The 19,737-nt window shown below is 42.3% G+C and overlaps 1 protein-coding gene across 7 annotated transcripts in view; it reads right to left on the bottom strand.

Moving 5' to 3' along the window:
* The window catches only part of GLYR1 (glyoxylate reductase 1 homolog), a 104,929-nt gene that overhangs the window by 7,776 nt on the left and 77,416 nt on the right, over positions 1–19,737 (bottom strand). For all 7 annotated transcript variants that reach the window (XM_033963847.1, XM_033963844.1, XM_033963842.1 and 4 more), the window contains 2 exons: positions 3,975–4,137; positions 307–486 (listed from right to left, as the gene is read on the bottom strand). In XM_033963847.1, coding sequence (XP_033819738.1) covers positions 307–486; positions 3,975–4,137 — 343 coding nt within the window. The remainder of the gene's footprint in view (positions 1–306; positions 487–3,974; positions 4,138–19,737) is intronic.

Raw genomic sequence — 19,737 nt, 5'->3', positions numbered from 1 at the left:
ACCCAGCTCTCCTAGGGCTCCCTGGAAACAGTATCCTGCTATCTAATCTGACAAGATGCCTTATAAAACAGCATCCAGCATTTCAGAATTTTCTTACAATATGGTGTTTGCCCAACAGCTTTCCTGTAACCTTAACCATGCTCCCACCCACAACTTCCTCCCTTTCTCTCCCTAACACAACATTCACTTGTGATCTCTTAAAAACATGGAAAACACGATATAACATTCGAGCCCCTTAGAGAGCCTTTGTATTGAGCACAGCAGTCTTCCAGTATAGCACAATGAAAAAATAATAATTTTCCATACTTTGGCACTTCTGGTCCAAGAAAATGCTGGCAAGTTGTCCTTGATTGAGGATATCCAAGAACGTCTGCTGGGATTGGCCTGTCACTTGGGCTAAGGTTAATCCTTCTGCTATTGTAGCCATGAAGCTTCCCTGAACCATGTTCAGAATTAGCATCATCTTTGCAGCATTGCCGACATCTCCTGTGAAAATACAAAGTGTAAAGATAAATGAATAGAATATTGTGATGTATTCCCCAACCAGGTATCAGTAGCTTAATCAGCATCAAGCAGACTACAGGTGCACGAGATACAATCAACTCTCTGCTAGAGACAGAATACTGGGGCAACAGCATGCTACATAGTGCCCTATATATGGCAGGGCTTACAAGTATTTGTTCTCTGCCTCCATCTATTTGTAGAGGGACAAAACCTATATTATCGGTGACCTGTCAAACGCACAGAGGACTTTGGTGCATCGACAATCTCGTGGAGACATTTGTGCGTAGGACATATGTGTGCCACCGCTTCTGCTGCTTTGAAGCCTGTTAGCGCTGTGAGGGGGTGGAACCCCCCCTCATACACTACTTTTACAAGTCCTCACGGTCCTGTTGGGGGGGGTGAAGCCCCCACTACACTGAAAACTCCCGAACAGCGAAAACGGGAGTTTTCAGTATACTTAGGGGTTCCCCCAATCCCCTCCCCCCCCCGGGAGCATCAATGAACATAGATTAGGATGAAGAAGAGAGCCCTCATTCTATGTCAACAGTGTTGGAAAGATTTAAAGCTTGATGGGCTCTCTTACACTGAATTGTAGGAGAGGAGGAAACCAAGATTGGCGCAGCCACAGAGGGGCTATGAGAATCATGGTGGCTTGTTCTTGGCAAAGTTTGAGTTGTCTTTCTAATTAGAGGTATTGGAAGGAAAGCATATAAAAATTTGTCCCTCCAGTCCAGGCAGAAGACATCAGACTTCAAGCGGCTGGGAGTGTAGATTCGGGAACAGAAGACTGGAAGTTCGTGATTGTGAGGGGAAGCAGAGATCCACTTCTGGAGTTTCCCAATCTTTGAAAATCTGACGTAAAACAGTTGAATTGAGTGACCACTCATGAGGCTGTAGGAGTCTGTTCAACATGTCTGCTAAGACATTCTGTTTTCCTTTTAGATAAACCACTTTGAGAAAAATGTTTTGAAGAGTCACCCAGGACCAAATTCTAATTGCTTCCTGGCAGAGTGGGCGAGACCTTCTTGTTTGTTCATATAGTACATGGCTACCTGGTTATCTGTAAAATTTGAGCTGACAAGCCATCAGTGATCTCTTCTGTAACCTCAAGCAGTGCAGACAAGAATCACGATGGTGTTCAGGACCTAGGCACAGGATGCACCAATTATGTAGTGCTATAGAAATAATATGCTGTTGTTCAGTAGCCGAGGTGGTCCTGTTGCACCAAGTGCACTGCTTGAAGCCCCTGGAAGGCTTTGACATCGAGGGAAAGAACGCTGACACGACAAAGAACTCAATCATCCAGGGATGTTCAGTAGATATGGAACCAAAAAAGGCTCGAAGCTCCTGGCCTGAGAACAGGCTTTGGTTAATCCAAAGGCCCAAAAATGAAAAATCAGTAAAAAATTGAAAAAAAAAAAAATTGCCAAAATGAAGGAAAAAGAAAAAAAAGGCAAACAGGAAGGCAGAAGAAGTCTGACATGCTGGAAAAAATTTACCTTCACAGCTCCACGGAAAACTGATGGTCCCGTGAGCCGATGTCGGGCAGAAAAGCACCAGCACATGTGTGGTACATAGAATCCAAGCTAACCCTATACATCCCCACCCGCCTTCTCTGCTCTGAAACGGAGAAACGCCTATGCATCTCCCCAGGAAGATCTCTCCTGTCAGAAACTGCCCACAAATGCTCCTACAGCCACTTCATCCCCCCAACTCTGGAACCAACTCCCCCCGCAAATCAGATTACAGAACTCATTGATGACCTTCCAGAAAGCTGTAAAGACCCTCCCTCTTCAACTAAAATTCCAACAGCAATCAACCCCCATCGCTCCCTAAATTTCCCCCTTCCTCCTGCACCCACTTCTCCATGCTTAACCTATACTTAAGTTGCTGTATAGTCTTTGTATTGTCCAAATGTATTCCACTGTGAATATTTGCCTGTAACCCGTTCTGAGCTACTGGGAGGACGGGATAGAAATCAAATTAAATAAATAAATAAAATGGTACGGGCAGTCTTGAGACTTAAAAAAATTTCAAAGTGATAGTACACTTCAATACTGTCTCTACTGGGCTCCATGAATGACATCACCCACATGCTTGTCCTGAGATATTATTATATGGCTACATGAAATATTATCCTCTAATTTTTATTTGATTTTTTTAGCCCATCCTCCCAAAGGAGCTCACAACAGGTTACAAATCAGGTACTTAAGCATTTTCCCTATTTGTCCTGGTGGGCTCACAGTGTATCTAATGTACCTGCGACAGTGGAGAATTAAGTGACTTGCCCAGGGTCACAAGGAGCAGCGCAGTGTTTAAACCCACAACCTCAGGGTGCTGAGGCTGTAGCTCTAACCACTATACCACTTTCCTCTCAAAACTGTATCTGCCCAAGATGCTAAAGGGTTGGTTGTCTAGGCTCTGCCTCATATGAAGAACGTCAGCCATAATTAAGGCCAATGATAGGTATGCTTTCTAAAGGTTCAGGTGGGCTTGTAGAAAAAAAAAAAAAGATGGAAAGCCAATCTCTGGATCTTTATTACTGTCCATAACTGCATATACATTACACCAGAAGGGAACAAAAAAGTTGCAGGGCTCCAGATGATTTGGTGTTACGTAAACTCCATTAACACATTTCAATAAGCAAGAGAAATATCTGAATTAGTTGTTTATTTTGTAAATTATATTTTTGACCTTGCAGTTCCTTCTGCACTTTTCAACTGAAACAGAACCAGCTTGTATCACGAGTCCTCCGTTCACATTATCTGGAGTATTTATTTTTCTTAAATGAACTTTCTTAGTTCAACTACTGCAGTGATGAAGGTCACATACCACAGTTCCCTACAGAATCTAGTATTCATACACTCTAGCTTCAGCCATTAGGTGTCATCATTAAAGGATGGTGTGAAAAACTCTCCTCTTTATAGACGATGGATTAGGAAGCAAAAGCTGAGACCAAGAATAAAACCTGGGTTTTCTACACAACAGGGTACAACTCCCAAGGTTTTATAATAATTTTATATTTATTTATTTTGGGGTATTTATATACCACTTATAATCTAAGTAGTTCACATTCAGGTACTCAAGCATTAGTCCCTATCTGTCCTGGTAGGCTCACACTCTATCTAATGTACCTGGGGCAATGAGGGATTAAGTGACTTGCCCAGGGTCACAAGGAGCAGCGCAGGATTTGAACCCACAACCTCAGGATGCCGAGGCTTTAGCTCTAATCACTGCACCAAACTCTACCTATATTCAAAAACTAGTTTGTTCCTCCTCCAGTAATATGAAGGCAGGGAAGGGGTAGATCTAACCCATTCCTACCTCCATTGACAAGACTAGTGAGTAGGTGTAATCCCTGTTTCTTTCACCAAAATGGAGACCAAAGTAGACCAATGCTATTTATAATACTTTAGTTACACTTTTAGAGCAATATGAACAGATTCCATTTATATAGCTGTCCCAATTACCTAAGAAGAAAGAGGCTTTTCCCATAGCTTGGAAACAGCTACTGCAGTCCTCATATACACCTCTGTCTCCAGCTGCCAAAATCACCAGCATCCCTTCATTAGAAAGCTGTTGATTCCCTGAGACAGGTGCTTCCAGGAAACGTCCTCCCCGAGAAACAATCACCTGTGGACAGAGAGAGTGAGAGAGGTGGTGATAGAAAAATGAAACCCAACTCTTTAGCCCAGAATAAACTCTGTTTAACCATCACATAAGTTCAACAGAACATGGAGCTGCTGTGTCTATATGCATCCATATGTTTTGTACAAGATACACACCTACTCTACAATAGTGAGAGGTTAAAGCAGGATCTGTGGTTCCCTGTGACGCTATAATTATATTGGATAGCCTCTGTGAAAAAAAAAAGGGGGGGGGAGCATCTTGTTTGCAAAGGGATTGCAAGTTGAGATCAAGCGAGTGCTCCGGAATCCTCAGGGGAGATATTTGATGGTGCCCTCTTTATATTGGTCACTATGTATGAACCTAACACCAATCTGGGGGACATTTTGCAGGAGCTGGTACCCAAAATACTGAAGTTTAAAGAGGATTCTCTGTTACTTGGTGGGGACTTTAATTTAACAAGGATGCCCTATTTAGACAATTCTGTGGGGGAGTGTGGTCTATGGGAGGAGGGACAGGATTTTCAAGGATACCCTACAAACCTTGACAGTGTGAAGATGGGTGGTGGTGGTTGTTGTTGTTGTATCTGAAACAGCAGGACTACACCCACTACTTTAGAGTGTATGCCTCCTACTCTAGGACTGATTATATTTTTGTAGACAAGAATTTGCTACAGCAGTTAACTTGGGCTAAGAGAGAACAGTTTGCTTGGTTGGATCATGCCCCTATTTAGGTGGCTTGGGTGGATGGAGGGGAAGGACAGGGTCATCAAATTTTTAATAAACTTGGAAACTTGGATTAGAGGTTGAATGACAGTCTGCTTGATGATCCCACAGTAGTACATCAGGTGGAAGTCTTGGTGCAGGATTACCTGGATCTAAATGTAGAGGGGGGGATGGGGGGAAGAGAGGAGTCTCCTGAGGCAGTGTGGGAAGGATTGAAGGCTACACTGTGAGGTCATCTAATCTCTTTGGCTTTCTACCATAAAAGAAAAGAAAGGGGAGGAGATAAGGAGGCTAACTACACAGATAGGTAGACTGGAAGGTATGAATAAGTGGCAGCCTTGGAATACCAATGTGTGAAGACAATTGAAGGAAGCATTTAGGGCACTGAGTTCCTATGATTTAGAGCAACTACAGTTTAACTTACAGATGTTGAAGCAAAAGTATTTTGGGTTCAGCAACAAGGCTAATCACCTAGGGGCTCATATGTTGAAAGCGTGGTGTATGCAGAATAATATTTTGGCTTTCTGAGGTGCGTCAGGGAAAGTGGTCCAAAAGGATGCTGATATTAAATCTTGTTTTTTGGAGCTCAGAGACTGACCCTGAGCATATTTCTCAGTATCTCAGATCTCTCCAGATAGGGGAAATTGATACTATTGATGCAGTTCAATTCGATAGACCTATTGCTATGATTGAGGCCCGGCAGGCGCTTCAATCCATGAAGACAGGGAAGTCACCTGGACTTGATGGCTTTCATTCTATAAGTGTTTTGGAGATCATCTCAATTCTCTGAGGGCAGATAGCCAATTGCCTTTTTTTATGCGACTAGCAGGAGTGACCTTTAAGGAGGGGAAAGATCTTTTGCATTGTGTCTCTTATCCAATTTGTTGGGGGTGGATACCAAGATTTTTACGGGAACATTGGCCGATTGACTGATGAGCTGGATACCCTGTATTATCCACCCAGATCAATCAGGGTTCACTGTGGGATGTCAGGTGAGGGGCAATATTAGGAGGGTAGTGAATTTGATGGAACGGGTTTGCAGGTTAAACCAGGGGACTGGTTTTATGTCCATGGACACGGAAAAGGCATTTGATTGGGTTTCCAGGCCTTTCCTGTTTTGGAAACTATTGCAGGTTTGGGAACCCAAATGTGAGAATGGATACAGATTTTATATACTAATTCACTTGGGTGTATAAAAGTGAATGGGAGCTACTCAGGGACATTTCCGTTGTTACAGGGGACTAGGAAACATAGAAACATGATGGCAGATAAAGGACAAATGGCCCATCCAGTCGGCATATCCACTATCTCTGCCTCTCCCTAAGAGATCCCACATGCCTGTCCCATGCTATCTTGAATTCAGATACAGTCTTCATTTCCACCACAGTCTTCATTTCCACGCATCTACCACCCTTTCTGTAAAGAAGTATCTTCTTACATTACTCCTGAGCCTATCACCTCTTAACTTCATCATATGCCTCTCCTTCATTTGAAAAAGACTCACCTCCTGTACATTAACGCCATGGAGATATTTAAATGCCTATCATATCCTCTCGCTCCCGTCTTTCCTCCAGAGTATACATATTAAGTTCTCCAAGTCTATCCCAATACAGCAGCCCTGTAGACAGTCTCCATCCTCTTTTTATCTTTTTGAAGGTAGGGGTCTCCAAAATGGCACACAAATGGGGCCTCGGCAGAGACTTATACAACCCCATTGATTGGGGGGTGGGGTTAACAAGAACGTGAAAACCTTAGACATATCTAATTTAAATGAGTCATTTCCTTTTCACCTACTGGCCCTTTCCATAAATGATCAGAACTGAAGGAGAAATGGGTCAGGATCCAGAAAGCAGAACTAGAACTAGAAACTAGAACTAGAACTAGAACTAGAAACAGAAATAGTAAATGCAGACCTAGACGTGGTAGCAATATCCGAAACATGGTTCACTGACTCTCATGGGTGGGATATAACTATACCAGGATATAACCTGCTTCGCCAAGATAGAGAGGGTAAGTTGGGAGGTGGGGTAGCACTTTACATCAAAGAGAACATCAAGACAACTAGGATCACAGATGTCAAGTACACTGGGGAATCCATCTGGGTAAACCTGGCCAGAGGCGGAGAGAAATGCCTATACCTCGGTGTGGTATACAGACCTCCAAGACAATCGGAGGACAAAGACAATGAATTAATTGAAGACATTGAGAATATCACCTTACGGGGGGACGTTGTCCTGTTAGGGGACTTCAACATGCCTGATGTAGACTGGAACACATTCTCAGCAACAACTTGTAGTAGCAAGAGGATATTAACATCCATGAAGGGAGTACAGCTCAAACAAATGGTACTAGAGCCCACTAGGGCCCAGGCCATCCTGGACCTGATACTCACGAACGGGGAAAGCGTCACGGAAGTCTTGGTAGGAGAAACGCTGGCAACCAGTGACCATAACATGGTATGGTTCAACCTTAGAAAGGGCTTCCCTAGATCACAAACAAAAACGAAGGTACTCAATTTCCGGGGCACTGACTTCGCAAGCATGGGTGATTTCGTCCATCAGACGCTACAGGCTCTGGAAACAACGGATGATGTGGAAGCTATGTGGTCAACACTGAAAAGGACACTACACGAAGCAACTATCCGCTACATAAAATCGGTAAATAAACAACAAAGAAAGAAGAAACCCCGTTGGTTCACTGATGAGATCTCACACCTAGTCAAGGACAAGAAAAGAGCATTTCTTTCATACAAATGCACCGGGGAGAAAGAAGCTAAAATTGAATACAAGACAAGGTCTGCAGCGGTCAAAACAGCAGTCAGGGAGGCCAAACTTCAAGTGGAAGAAACTCTAGCAAAGAACATTAAGAAAGGGGACAAATCCTTCTTCAGGTATATTAGTGACAGGCAGAAGAACACAAATGGGATAGTACGTCTTAGAACAGCAGATGGGATTTATGTGGAAACAGATTCCGAAAAAGCCAAACTACTGAACGATTACTTCTGCTCAGTCTTTACCTGCGAGGCACCTGGACACGGGCCACAGCTGGAAGCTAAGCCAAGCAAGGAAGACCCATTTCAGAATCTTGGGTTCTCACCAGCTGATGTTTACAGCGAACTGTCAAGACTCAAGGTAAGCAAAGCCATGGGACCAGACAAATTGCACCCACGAGTTCTCAGGGAGCTGTGCGATGTCCTGGCGGAACCATTAACCATGCTCTTCAATCTCTCCCTAAGTACAGGGAGAGTCCCCCTGGACTGGAAAACAGCTTACGTCGTTCCTCTGCACAAAAAGGGTTGCAGAGCGGAGGCTGCAAATTACAGACCAGTGAGTCTCACATCAATAGTGTGTAAACTCATGGAAACACTACTTAAATGTAAATTAGACACGATTTTGGATGAGGGGAATCTAAGGGATCCTAGTCAACATGGATTCACTAAGGGTAGATCATGCCAATCCAATCTTATCAGCTTCTTTGATTGGGTAACAGGAAAGCTGGACTCGGGAGAGTCTCTGGACATAGTGTACTTAGACTTCAGTAAAGCTTTCGACAGCGTCCCACACCGTAGACTATTAAACAAGATGAAATCGATGGGGTTAGGCGAGACACTAATTGCATGGGTCAAAGATTGGCTGAGTGGAAGACGTCAGAGGGTGATGGTCAACGGCACCCTCTCTGAGACATCGGAGGTGACCAGCGGAGTGCCACAGGGCTCGGTCCTGGGTTCACTCCTTTTTAACATATTCATAAGAGACTTGACCCAAGGGCTTCAGGGTAAAGTAACTCTATTCGCTGATGACGCCAAACTGTGTAATATAGTAAGCGAAAGCAATCTGCAGGATAGTATGACGCAGGATCTGCTTACGTTGGAAAACTGGTCCTCGACATGGCAGCTGGGCTTCAACGCTAAGAAATGTAAGGTTATGCATCTCGGTAGCAGAAATCCATGCAAACCTTACACCTTAAATGGAGAAACACTAGCTAGGACTTCAGAAGAAAGAGACTTGGGAATAATCATCAGTGCAGACATGAAGGCCGCCAAACAAGTAGAGAAGGCCTCATCCAAAGCAAGGCAACTTATGGGATGTATCAATAGAAGCTTCGTTAGCCGCAAACCTGAAGTCATAATGCCACTGTACAGAACCATGGTGAGACCTCATCTGGAATACTGTGTGCAATTCTGGAGGCCACATTACCGTAAAGACGTGCTTAGAGTTGAGTCGGTTCAGCGGATGGCCACTAGGATGATCTCGGGGCTCAAGGGTCTCTCATACGAAGAAAGACTAAACAAATTGCAGCTCTACACTCTAGAGGAGCGCAGGGAGAGGGGGGACATGATTGAGACATTTAAATACATCACGGGACGTGTCGAGGTGGAAGAAGACATCTTCTTTCTCAGGGGACCCTCGGTCACAAGGGGACATCCATTCAAACTCAGAGGAGGGAAATTCGATAGTGACATAAGGAAGTATTTCTTCACAGAAAGGGTTGTAGATCACTGGAACAAGCTTCCAGAGCAGGTGATCAAGGCCACCAGCGTTATTGACTTTAAGAATAAATGGGATGCCCTAGTAGGATCCTTACGAGGGTCGAGTTAAGGGACTAGGTCATTAGTACTCAGACTTAATGGGGTGGGTCAGTAGAGTGGGCAGACTTGATGGGCTATAGCCCTTTTCTGCCGTCATCTTTCTATGTTTCTATGTTTCTATGTTTCTATGGTATGAAACAAAACATAAGTGTGCTTATTTCAAAAGTCATTTCCTTCTTTGTCTCAGAATTAAAATGATTACAGCTATTGCTTCTTCCTAGTTGGAACTGTGGCACTTCAACAGAGTGATGCATAACAATCTGAGTGCAAGAATCCGAGCTTTTACTGTGGAAGCATCATTTCCCACCGTTATTCAGTGCCTCACTTAAATGCAACATCTGTATGTTAGAAAATAGAGCACAGGAGAGGGAGAGTAAAGATGGCGGGGGTCTAGATGACAGAATTTATATTGAGCGAAAAGTTACCTGATATTTAGCATTCTAAGAAGGGTGCTGTCTGCCTTGACCCAGTGCACTATTTTGGAGTTTGCCACTACCGCTGCTGGTCCTCGATATTCTGGAGGGTTTCCTGAGTTTTCTCCGGTGGGAGGAGTTGCTGGAGACATCAGGTAGGAGGTTTCCCTCTCCCCTCCAGGAACTGTCCCACTATCACACCCTGCTCCACTCGTGACTTAGTCGGGGGACCCCTGTATGGTGGAAAGGCCAGGGGAAACCCCATTGGAAGGGGCAGAAGCTCCTGAACCGTCTTGTTAGCTGGTTCAGGAGGGAAAAAACCTGCTATGGTGACTCTCGAGAGTATTTGGGACGCTCTCAAGAGATTGTACTCAACGGTTGCTGGATCTTCCTAGGAGCTGGTTAATCTTGTGAGTACAGTTGATGGTTTGGGGAAATCCTTGGCTAACACTAAACAAGAATTTACCTCAGAAATTAAGAAAGTTTATGACAAAGTGGATAATTTACAAGAGTTAACTAATGGGATGTTGAAAGAAAAAATGCTCCTATATAGAAAGATTGAACAATTAGAAAATTACAATAGGAGGTTAAATCTATGTTTATTGAACTTTCCAAAATCTCTTAGAGTAATGCTTTTAGAAATGTTTAAAAAATACCTGTTTGAAATATTGAATTTTTCCTCTGACACAAGTAATATCCAAGAAATCATTATCAAACTTGACAAAGTTAGTCACTGGCTTCGATCTAACTATTTATCTCTCAATATTGACAAATCCTGTGGTATTCTCTTTCCAGTAAAAAAACAATGAGTCTTTAAAAGGACCTATTTGCATTGATGCTAAACAAATTCCAATCGAACCTAAAGTAAAATTATTAGGAATCATCTTAGATAAAGACCTCACCTTTCATGATCAGATCAGCGCAGTTACCCAAAAATGCTTCTATAATCTCCGACTAATTCGTTCTATATCCTCTATTCTCGAGCTGGCCTCTATTCAAACCCTAGTTCACTCTCTGATTATCTCCCACATAGATCACCTAATTCCTTATATCACAGAATCATGCAAAAAGAAATCCGCCAGAGGCACACTGGCTTCCTGACTCGCATCGTATTACTTACAAAATTATCCTCTTGGTTTTTAAGATTAAATTCACCCACTCCCATCCTTTCTTGATAAATATCTCATTCCTTATGCTTCTCCCCAGGCTCCGAGATCTGCTGATCTTAACCTACTGACTGTTCCTTCTCTCAAAGATCTTTTCTACACTCGAAACTTTATCTTTTCTGTTACAGCCCCATCCCTCTGGAATGCAATCCCATCTCATCTTCGATCGGAAAACTTACTCGACAAATTCAAAACTAAGCTAAAAACTTTTTTATTTCATGATGTATACCAAAATTCCGGATAAAATCCTTTTTGCTTCTATTTTTTTTTTAATTGCTCAAAACAACCGCTTTTATGATGCGACCTCCCTCTCCTTTTTGTTATCTCCCCTCCCCTTCCTACCTCCCTTTTATTTTTATTTTTTCCCCTAACTCAGTGCCTATCGTACCTACTCTGTCTATATCTTTGTCTGGTTTTTATGTTCCCCTATTTATTTACTTTTTTTTTTTAATTTCTATTATTGCATTTTTAAAACTCTAATTTTAGGAATTGTAAACTGTCCAGATATTTGTTTGATGGTCGGTATTATCAAAGTGTAAATAAACTTTAAACTTCCACTTTTAAATCGTATATACTATTTGTCTACTAAGAAACAATCAGGTGTCTCCTCAGAAGAGGAAGGTTTAAATATAGTAGAAACCCTAAATGTTACTGAGTTACTGGAACCCACATTGTCTTCAAATACAGAGAGAGCTACATTATTGGTTTTCTTTATTTTCAAAAAAGATGCTAATGCTATTGTAAGATTATATTTTTGTAACTCTCAAACATTGCTTCATGGGAAAAAGTTTGGATTTTCTCTGACATCACAAGGAACAAACAAGAGCGGAGAAAATTGCTCTTGGCAATGAGATCTGAGACATTAACTCTGGGAGCAACATTTCTTTTGGTATATCCATGTTTAACCAAATTTCTAGGAGTGAAATGTGTTTTTTTAATGCCAGAACAACTGCGAGCATTCCTGGATATGAAGAAAATGAATACAATAAAACCTTGGATTGCAAGTAACTTGGTTTGCAAGTATTTTGCAAGACAAGCAAAACATTTTATTAAATTTTAACTTGATATACAAGCAATGTCTTGCAATAAAAGTACATACAGTATACACACATCACAACTGAGCAGATGAGTCTTCTCCGACACTGCAAGGATGTAGTGACTGTTCTAGACAAGCAAAGTCTTGAAATACGAGTACATACAGTATACACGCGTTACATCATCACAACTGAACCGATGGTTCTTCTCTCTCCGAAGCTGCAGGAGTGTAGTGACTGTTCTAAATGAGCGAGATCTTGCAATACAAGTACAGTGGTGCCTCGCATAACGGACGCCTCGCACAGCGAACGCTGCGCATAACGAACTTTTTGTCTTGCTCCCTATAACGAACTTCGTTTCACACAACGAAGTCGCCCGAGGGGCCCGGGGGGGGGCGGAACTACTCTCGCCGCTTCCTAATGTGAGCCGGGAACAGCAGCACCCTCCTGTCTGAATGCAGTGTTCCATCATCTCCCTCCACCTTACCTTAGATACCGAGTTTTCCGGCTTTCTTTTTCGGCCAGCCACACACTTTCAAAGAGCAGCACATGCGCGCATGCTCTGTTGTTCAATCTTCTCCTCTGACGCTACCGGAAACCGGAAGTTGCAGGAGAGGAGAACATTGATCAACTCCAGCAGCTGCGCGTGCACAGCTTTTTGAAATCGTGCGGCTGGGTGAAAAAGAAAGCTGGCAAACTATGCATATAAGGTGAGGTGGAGGGAGGGAAATGTAGGGCTGCAGAACGAATTATTTTGTTTTACATGTATTCTTATTGGACAACAGGGCTGCAGAACGAATTATTTTGTTTTACATGTATTCTTATGGGAAAACGCGTTTCACACAACGAACTTTTCGCATAACAAACTTGCTCCTGGAACGAATTAAGTTCGTTGTGTGAGGCACCACTGTACATATAGTATTTTGTACTATAGTTTTTGGGTTGTGGAACAAATCATCTTAAGTTTTCATTATTTCTTATGGGGAAATTCACTTTTTTTTTGTGAATCATTTTTATTTTTCAAAATAAATATACAAAGCATACAGATAATTTTTATAAATGTACAAAAGATAACTCAAACATGTGAGTGTTTTGGATGTGTTGTTTTGGATTACAAGCATGTTTTCAGAACGAATTATGCTCGTAAACCAAGGTTTTACTGTACTGGGAAAGTTTAGTAAGATCCAAAGACAGTCAAAGAAAAAGGAAAAGGGCCTTTAACTGTTAAGCCTATTGCTAATTATTTTTGCTTTATTTGAGTTGCTCTTCACTCTTGGTACTCTCCCCCTCTGAATAGTAGTCTAAGGAAGATTTAAGTTGTTTGCTTTATTGGTTAAATGTATTAGTTTCTGGAAATATTTTCCATCTGTTTTGTCTAAACAAGAAGATCTCTTGTGAAATTATGTCAAAATTGCAATAAAGAAATTAAAAAAAAAAAAAAGAAATTAAAAAGAAAAGAAAATAAAGCATAGGAGAAAAAAAGAAGGGATAACTATTGTCACCAATAATCTTGTTTGCTTTGGTGATAGAGCGTCTTGCTCAAGTTCACATTTAATAACTCAGACTTATTCAAGCTAATTTAGAGGGAGATCAGATGGGATATTGTGGCAGCTTTTGTCTTTTAGGTGGGTGTGGGGGTCTATGCAGTATTTGGGAGTATACTTCAGGTCTTTGGGTGCAAATTTGTATGACCTTAACTACTTGCCTCTTCTGGTTCGGATTAGGAGGAATTTGGATAGCATGTACTTTTCATGGATAGGCCGTGTTGAGGTGGTAAAAATGATGACTTTGCCTCAGTTGCTATTTCTGTTTTAGACTCTCCCCCATCTGGGTGGGTCGCTCAGTATTGAAAGCTCAGTATTGGAACAGAGAATATCATGCTTTATCTGGGACAATAGGTGCCTAGGATGGGGAGATGGGTTTTATGCCTAAATAAGAGAGAAGGGGATAGCAGTACCCAATCTAGTTAAGTATTATCAGGCGGATAGTTGAGGGCATTATTTGAATGGCAAGCCCAAGAATACAAACTGTGGGTAGAAATTGAGCAGTCGGGAGGCTGGTTATGTACCTTTAATGCGCAGATCTTGAATTACTGGGAGTGGGGTGGGTATTTGGAAACTTGCAGCCGGCGGAGACTATGATGCAAATGTGGCAGGGTACTAAGAAGTTTTTATTAGAAAGCAAAAGCCATTCTTGGTATACGGTTCAATCCTGAGTTTGCCCAGGGTAGGGATGTGAAAGTTTTTCTGAAATGGGAAACCAAAAGGGTTGGGGTGTATGTGGGGCAGCTTTGTGATACTACTTGGGCAAGGATTAGATCTTTTCCTAAGCTCCAGCTTCACTGTAGCTTGGAACTCCGAGATTTATTCCCATACCTACAGGTTCAATATTATTTGCAATCTACAGGGCTCGTTCAGGAGCTCCTTCTGGGAAAGACTTCATTTGAGAAGGCTGGGGCCTAAGCTACAAAAGGGGGCTATCTGTGCATGTCTAAACACCAGGAGGGGAGAGCCTTTGAACTATATAGAAGCTAGGGAGAAGGATCTGGGGGCAGGAATTTGGGGGGGGGGGGGTAGAATGGGAGCAGGTGTGGCAGACTGTTGCCTCCTAAGGGATGGCATCGGTGATGGTAGAGAATAGGTATAAGGTGCTTTACGCTGGTACTTTACACCAATCCGCCTGAAAAAAGTGAAGAGTGGACAGGATAGGTGGTGGTGGGAAGGGTGTGGGAAATTGGGGACTTACCTGCATATGTGGTGGGAATGTGACTTGGTACAGGGGTTTGGGTGTCTGTGTGGGGTGCTCGTCTCCATTTTCAGTGGGAAAGTCTTAGGCACTTGGGAATCAGTTTTGTTTTATTGTTATGGGCTTGATTTGGAAGAGGGCAAGTCGAGATTCTGTAAATTGTTGTTTACGGCTGCCTGAATGGTACTGGCAGGGAGTTGGAAACAGCCTTTTTTTAAAATTTTAGATGTTTTTATTGAAGTTTGAATAAAAATATACAAAACATCAATAGGTTAATATAATAATAATAACTTTATTTTTGTATACCGCCATACCCCGAAGAGTTCTAGGCGGTTCACATTAGTTAAACAGAGATTACAAGTGGTTACATATCAAATTGATCATAGAGTAGTTAAATAGAGATTACAAGTGGTTACATATCAAATTGATCATAGAGTAGTTAAATAGAGATTACAAGTGGTTACATATCAAATTGATCATAGAGTAGCAGACAGCAAGGAGAGAGTATTTACAAGTGATTACATATCAAATTGATCATAGTTGCGAACAGCAAGGAGAGAAGTAATGGGAAGAGGAGGGAGAACGGGGGAGGGGCGAGTGTCAGAAGGGGGGGGAAGAGGATTGGAAAGGGGCATTAAGGGTCTTGGTCTCGGAATAGGTGAGTTTTGAGTAATTTTCTGAAGTCGAGGTAGTGGTGGGCCTTGAGGACCATTTGGGCTAGCCAAGGGTTTAGTTTGGCGGCTTGGAAGGCGTAGGTTAATATCAGCTCACACAGCAATATAATGCAAGATACAACAGCAAAACATAAAAATCACTACCATTTCTAAAAAGAAAAATGCAGCATCATACCAAAGAACAATAAACCAGATACCCACGCTCAAACTTCACCCCACACCCCAATGCACTAAAACAGAACCCCAACATAAGACAGCCCCCTGTTGTTTCTTCAGGAAGTCATCCCAACAAAGCAATCCCCCCAAACCCTCACATCCCCCCAAAATCAGTAAACTGAATTCAAAGAATCGACTTTGTCCATAATCAGAGATCAAGTCCGGGTAGAAAAAAAATAATATCCATGTCATTTTGCAATAGAAAGCTCCATTGCACTCATAGTTTGAAGCTTCAAGGACCAATGCAAGAGGCTAGGTGGCTCCAACCGCTTCCAATGGCTGGCTATCAAGTACTTGGCTGCTGCCAAGCCCCACCGGTGAAGTTTTAGTTTGCCAGGTATGCAAGCATACATTATGAAGACTCAATAAACAGTCCTGTGGTGTAAAAGGGAGAAGAATTTGCAACAATTGTGACAGACAACCCACCACCCTCTTCCAAAAAGGTTGCAAGATCTTACAGTCCCATCAAACATGGAGGAAAGTACCCAAGTCAACCCCACATCCCCAACAGGTATCTGAGACCCCCGGATAAATCTTATGCAAATGGGTGGGTGTAAAATACCACCTTGTAAACACTTTATAAGCATTCTCCTGAATAAGAACACAAGAGGAAGCCTTGCCCACCTCTAAACACATCTGGGACCAGTCCCTTTCTGAAAAAGAGCACCCCAGATCCTGTTCCATAGGGAGGGTGGGATGAAAGAGAGATGACCCCCCTAAAATATTGATAAAGAACTGAGATAGACCAAGGTAAACCCCAAAGCGCTATCCACAATTGTTCTAAATGAATGGAGAAGCTCAGGGACCTCCCATCCCATCCCAGAGAGTGAATAAAATGCCTAATTTGCGAGTAGGCTAGAAAGTCCCCCTTGGGCAGATCACAACTAGTCTGAAAAGCTTCAAAGGACACTAGGATCCCCCTATGCGGAACATCCCTAAAAGTAATTAAACCAGAGTCTTCCCAACGCAAAAAAGGTACGACTCTCCCTGCCTGCAGGAAACTGAGGTTCATCACGTATCGCCCCCAAAATAGAAGGTACCAATCCCTCACCCCATTGCCGCCGCGTCTCACACCACAAGCGTAAGAGATGTGTCAAAAAAGGATTGCCCTGACTTCCGAGCACCACACGTTCAGGAGAGGAGGTCCAAAGCCAAAACTTCAGAGTATGAGGTCCCACAAAGTGCTGTTCCATGCGCACCACAGTCTTCGCTGCAGCTATGTCTCAATCCAATATAAGTCTTAACTGTGCAGCCCGAAAATACCAAAACAAATTAGAGAGAGCTCGTCTCCCAAATGATCGGAAGGGCCACAAACCCTGCCTAGAAAGTCGAGATTTCCCCTGCCAAATAAACTTAAAGAATAAAGCATGCAATTGTTTCAATACAGAAGAAGGGACTGGAATCGGCAAAGTTTGGAATAAAAACAATAAACGGGGCAGAACATTCATTTTGACGACAGCTATTCTTTCCTACCAGGACAACCACAACCCATGCCACCGTTGAAGATCCCCCCAAATTGCTCAACAATGTTAGCATAGTTCAAAGCATATAACTGAGAAAGATCATTCAAAATGCGGATTTCCAAATATTTAATCACTCCCGACGACCATCGGAATGGAAACATCCCCGTCAGTCGAAGGATATCCCCCAGTCAAAGTGACTCCCAACAGCTCAGATTTATCCATGTTGACAGTAAACCCAGACACTGCTCCATACTCAGAAAAAAGCTCAATCAAAAAAGGGAGGAAGATATCTGGATCGCACACATACAGTAACATATCATCAGCAAATAAGGCAATGTGATGTTCCTGCTCACCAACCCACACGCCTCGCAGCTGTAAATGTTTCCTAATACGAGTAGCCAGAGGCTCTATTGAAAGAGCAAACAAGAGGGGGGATAAGGGGCAACCCTGACGAGTACCCCAAGCAAAAGGAAAAAAAGGCCGTGTACCCCCCATTAATACGAATGGTGGCCCTAGGAGCCCAATAGAACGCCTACTCCCAGGCGAGAAAGAAATCCCCCAGACCCATCCGCTCCATCACCTGCCATAAAAACTCCCAACCCACTTGATTGAAAGCCTTCTCTGCATCTATGGTTAGAAGGGCAACCTTATCTTGGGCTCGCTGGGTGGCCCATAACAGATGTAATGTCCATCTGATGTTGTCACTAACTTGTCGTCTCTGAATAAATCCTGACTGATCCATAAGCATCTACACACTCTTTTCAATCATTACTGCTCTTTTCCCTATGCCTTCCCCATTCCATCCTAACCTCTTCCTCACTTTGACCATCCTTCTCTTATCCAATGTATACAATTACATATCTTGTGTATTCATCGTGGCTATCCTTAGAACCAGATGTGCTTAGGCTCCAAAATGGTGCTAGGAAACTTTTATTTTTATATTTTGTAGAGGTATTTTTATTGACTGTGAACAGGAAAGCACTTCCTTTACTAGAATAGAAGTCTTGGAGGAAGTGTTTCCTACTTTTTTTCAGAGCATAAAGTTACAAACCAGGATATATCCTAGAAGAGACCAATGTCTTCTGAGCAGAGTTTTGGTTCTACCCTGCCTATAGGTGCACTGAAATGATGATAATTGTACAAATGTTCCAGATAAAATCTTGTTTTATTAAAATTCAACAGACTGTCCTGTTTCAAGGCAATCATTTGTACAATGGAGGAACATTACAAGTCAGAGAGTGTAAATGCAACTTCCCTGACATAACGCCCTCAAAATTCTGTTCTGCTAGGTTCACTTAAATATACCTAATACGTGACTGCATTTTACTGCCTGCATTTAATTGGTCATGAATACTTGATACCATATAAGGCGCTTGTTTGCATATTGGGGGAGTGTCCATCCTCCTCACACAAGAATTCTTAAAAGTTACATTTTAATACTAGCTTATCTAATAAGGAAAAAGTACAGAAGAAACCAGGAAAAAGTATTACAATATACTTACAGAGGAAAAATTATCCATACACACAGCTTTAAATCATTTCTCTTTAAAAGTCAACTACTGCTCCCATGTGACTAAGTCATTTAAGAGCACGCACTGAAAATCCCGTGTCTCAGTGAAAGAAAAGGGGAGTGGCTAATCCACTCCCACAACAAACCCTACATTTTCCTATATGCATCCTCCAGTACAATTGTTAGAGGTAATTATACTTCAATCTGAACCCTTGAATATGAAAGTTCCTACGTTATTAGTTCACTAAATTTAATTCATCATTTTGTATATCCAATTAGCATTTCTAACTTTACCTTGCAAAAAAAAAGGAGAGGGAAACCCCCTCCCCTGGAATTTAATCTCTGTAGTAAGAAGAAAAGTCCATCTCTATAGCAACCAGGTCAAAAGCCAAACCTTATCTGTTCTGCAGGTCTCTGGAGACTGGACACACATTGAAACAATGGGACTTCATAAAACTAAGCTACAGCCTTTGTGTATCTTCTCTGGTCTTCAACAGAGCTTATATATTAATTCTAGTGACATGAGAGAAGGCCTACTCCTGTTTCCAGTGACCTCAGCACAACACATATTTAGGTCAATATATTATCCCCCGTTTGTTTTATCTGGTTTGTGTTCTGACTTCTCCAATTGTAATTTTATCTAGCCATTTAAACCCTCCTCCTTTGCCCTTGGATAGGTCCTTATCTTAAAAACAAACCCTGACTAGTAAATCCAGAGCAATGAGAGGAAAATATAATGGCTATTTTATTTTTCATGCTTGCCCCCATTCCACCACATAGCTGTCCATTTTTAATAGGCTGCCACTCCCAGGTTCAAAAGAGCCTCATCACTTCCCCCGTGTCAACTATTTTAGACAATTGCAGAACAGCTTTCCTTCTCTTCCCTCACCAGAAACATGCTGCCATGTTGCTTGTTCCAGACAGGGCTGCAGGTATGGCGAGACAAACTTTGAAACACTGTAGGATCCTGTCTGGGTAAAGATGCTAATTATCCCAATTATTATCAATATAATAGAAAAAGCTGATACACAGGAATATGACATTTTTTCAGACAATCAGGGTTTCCAAGATA

The sequence above is a fragment of the Geotrypetes seraphini genome, chromosome 11, assembly GCF_902459505.1.
Source record: "Geotrypetes seraphini chromosome 11, aGeoSer1.1, whole genome shotgun sequence".
Classification (NCBI taxonomy): Eukaryota; Metazoa; Chordata; class Amphibia; order Gymnophiona; family Dermophiidae; genus Geotrypetes; species Geotrypetes seraphini.
This window is presented reverse-complemented; position numbering and strand designations above follow the sequence as displayed.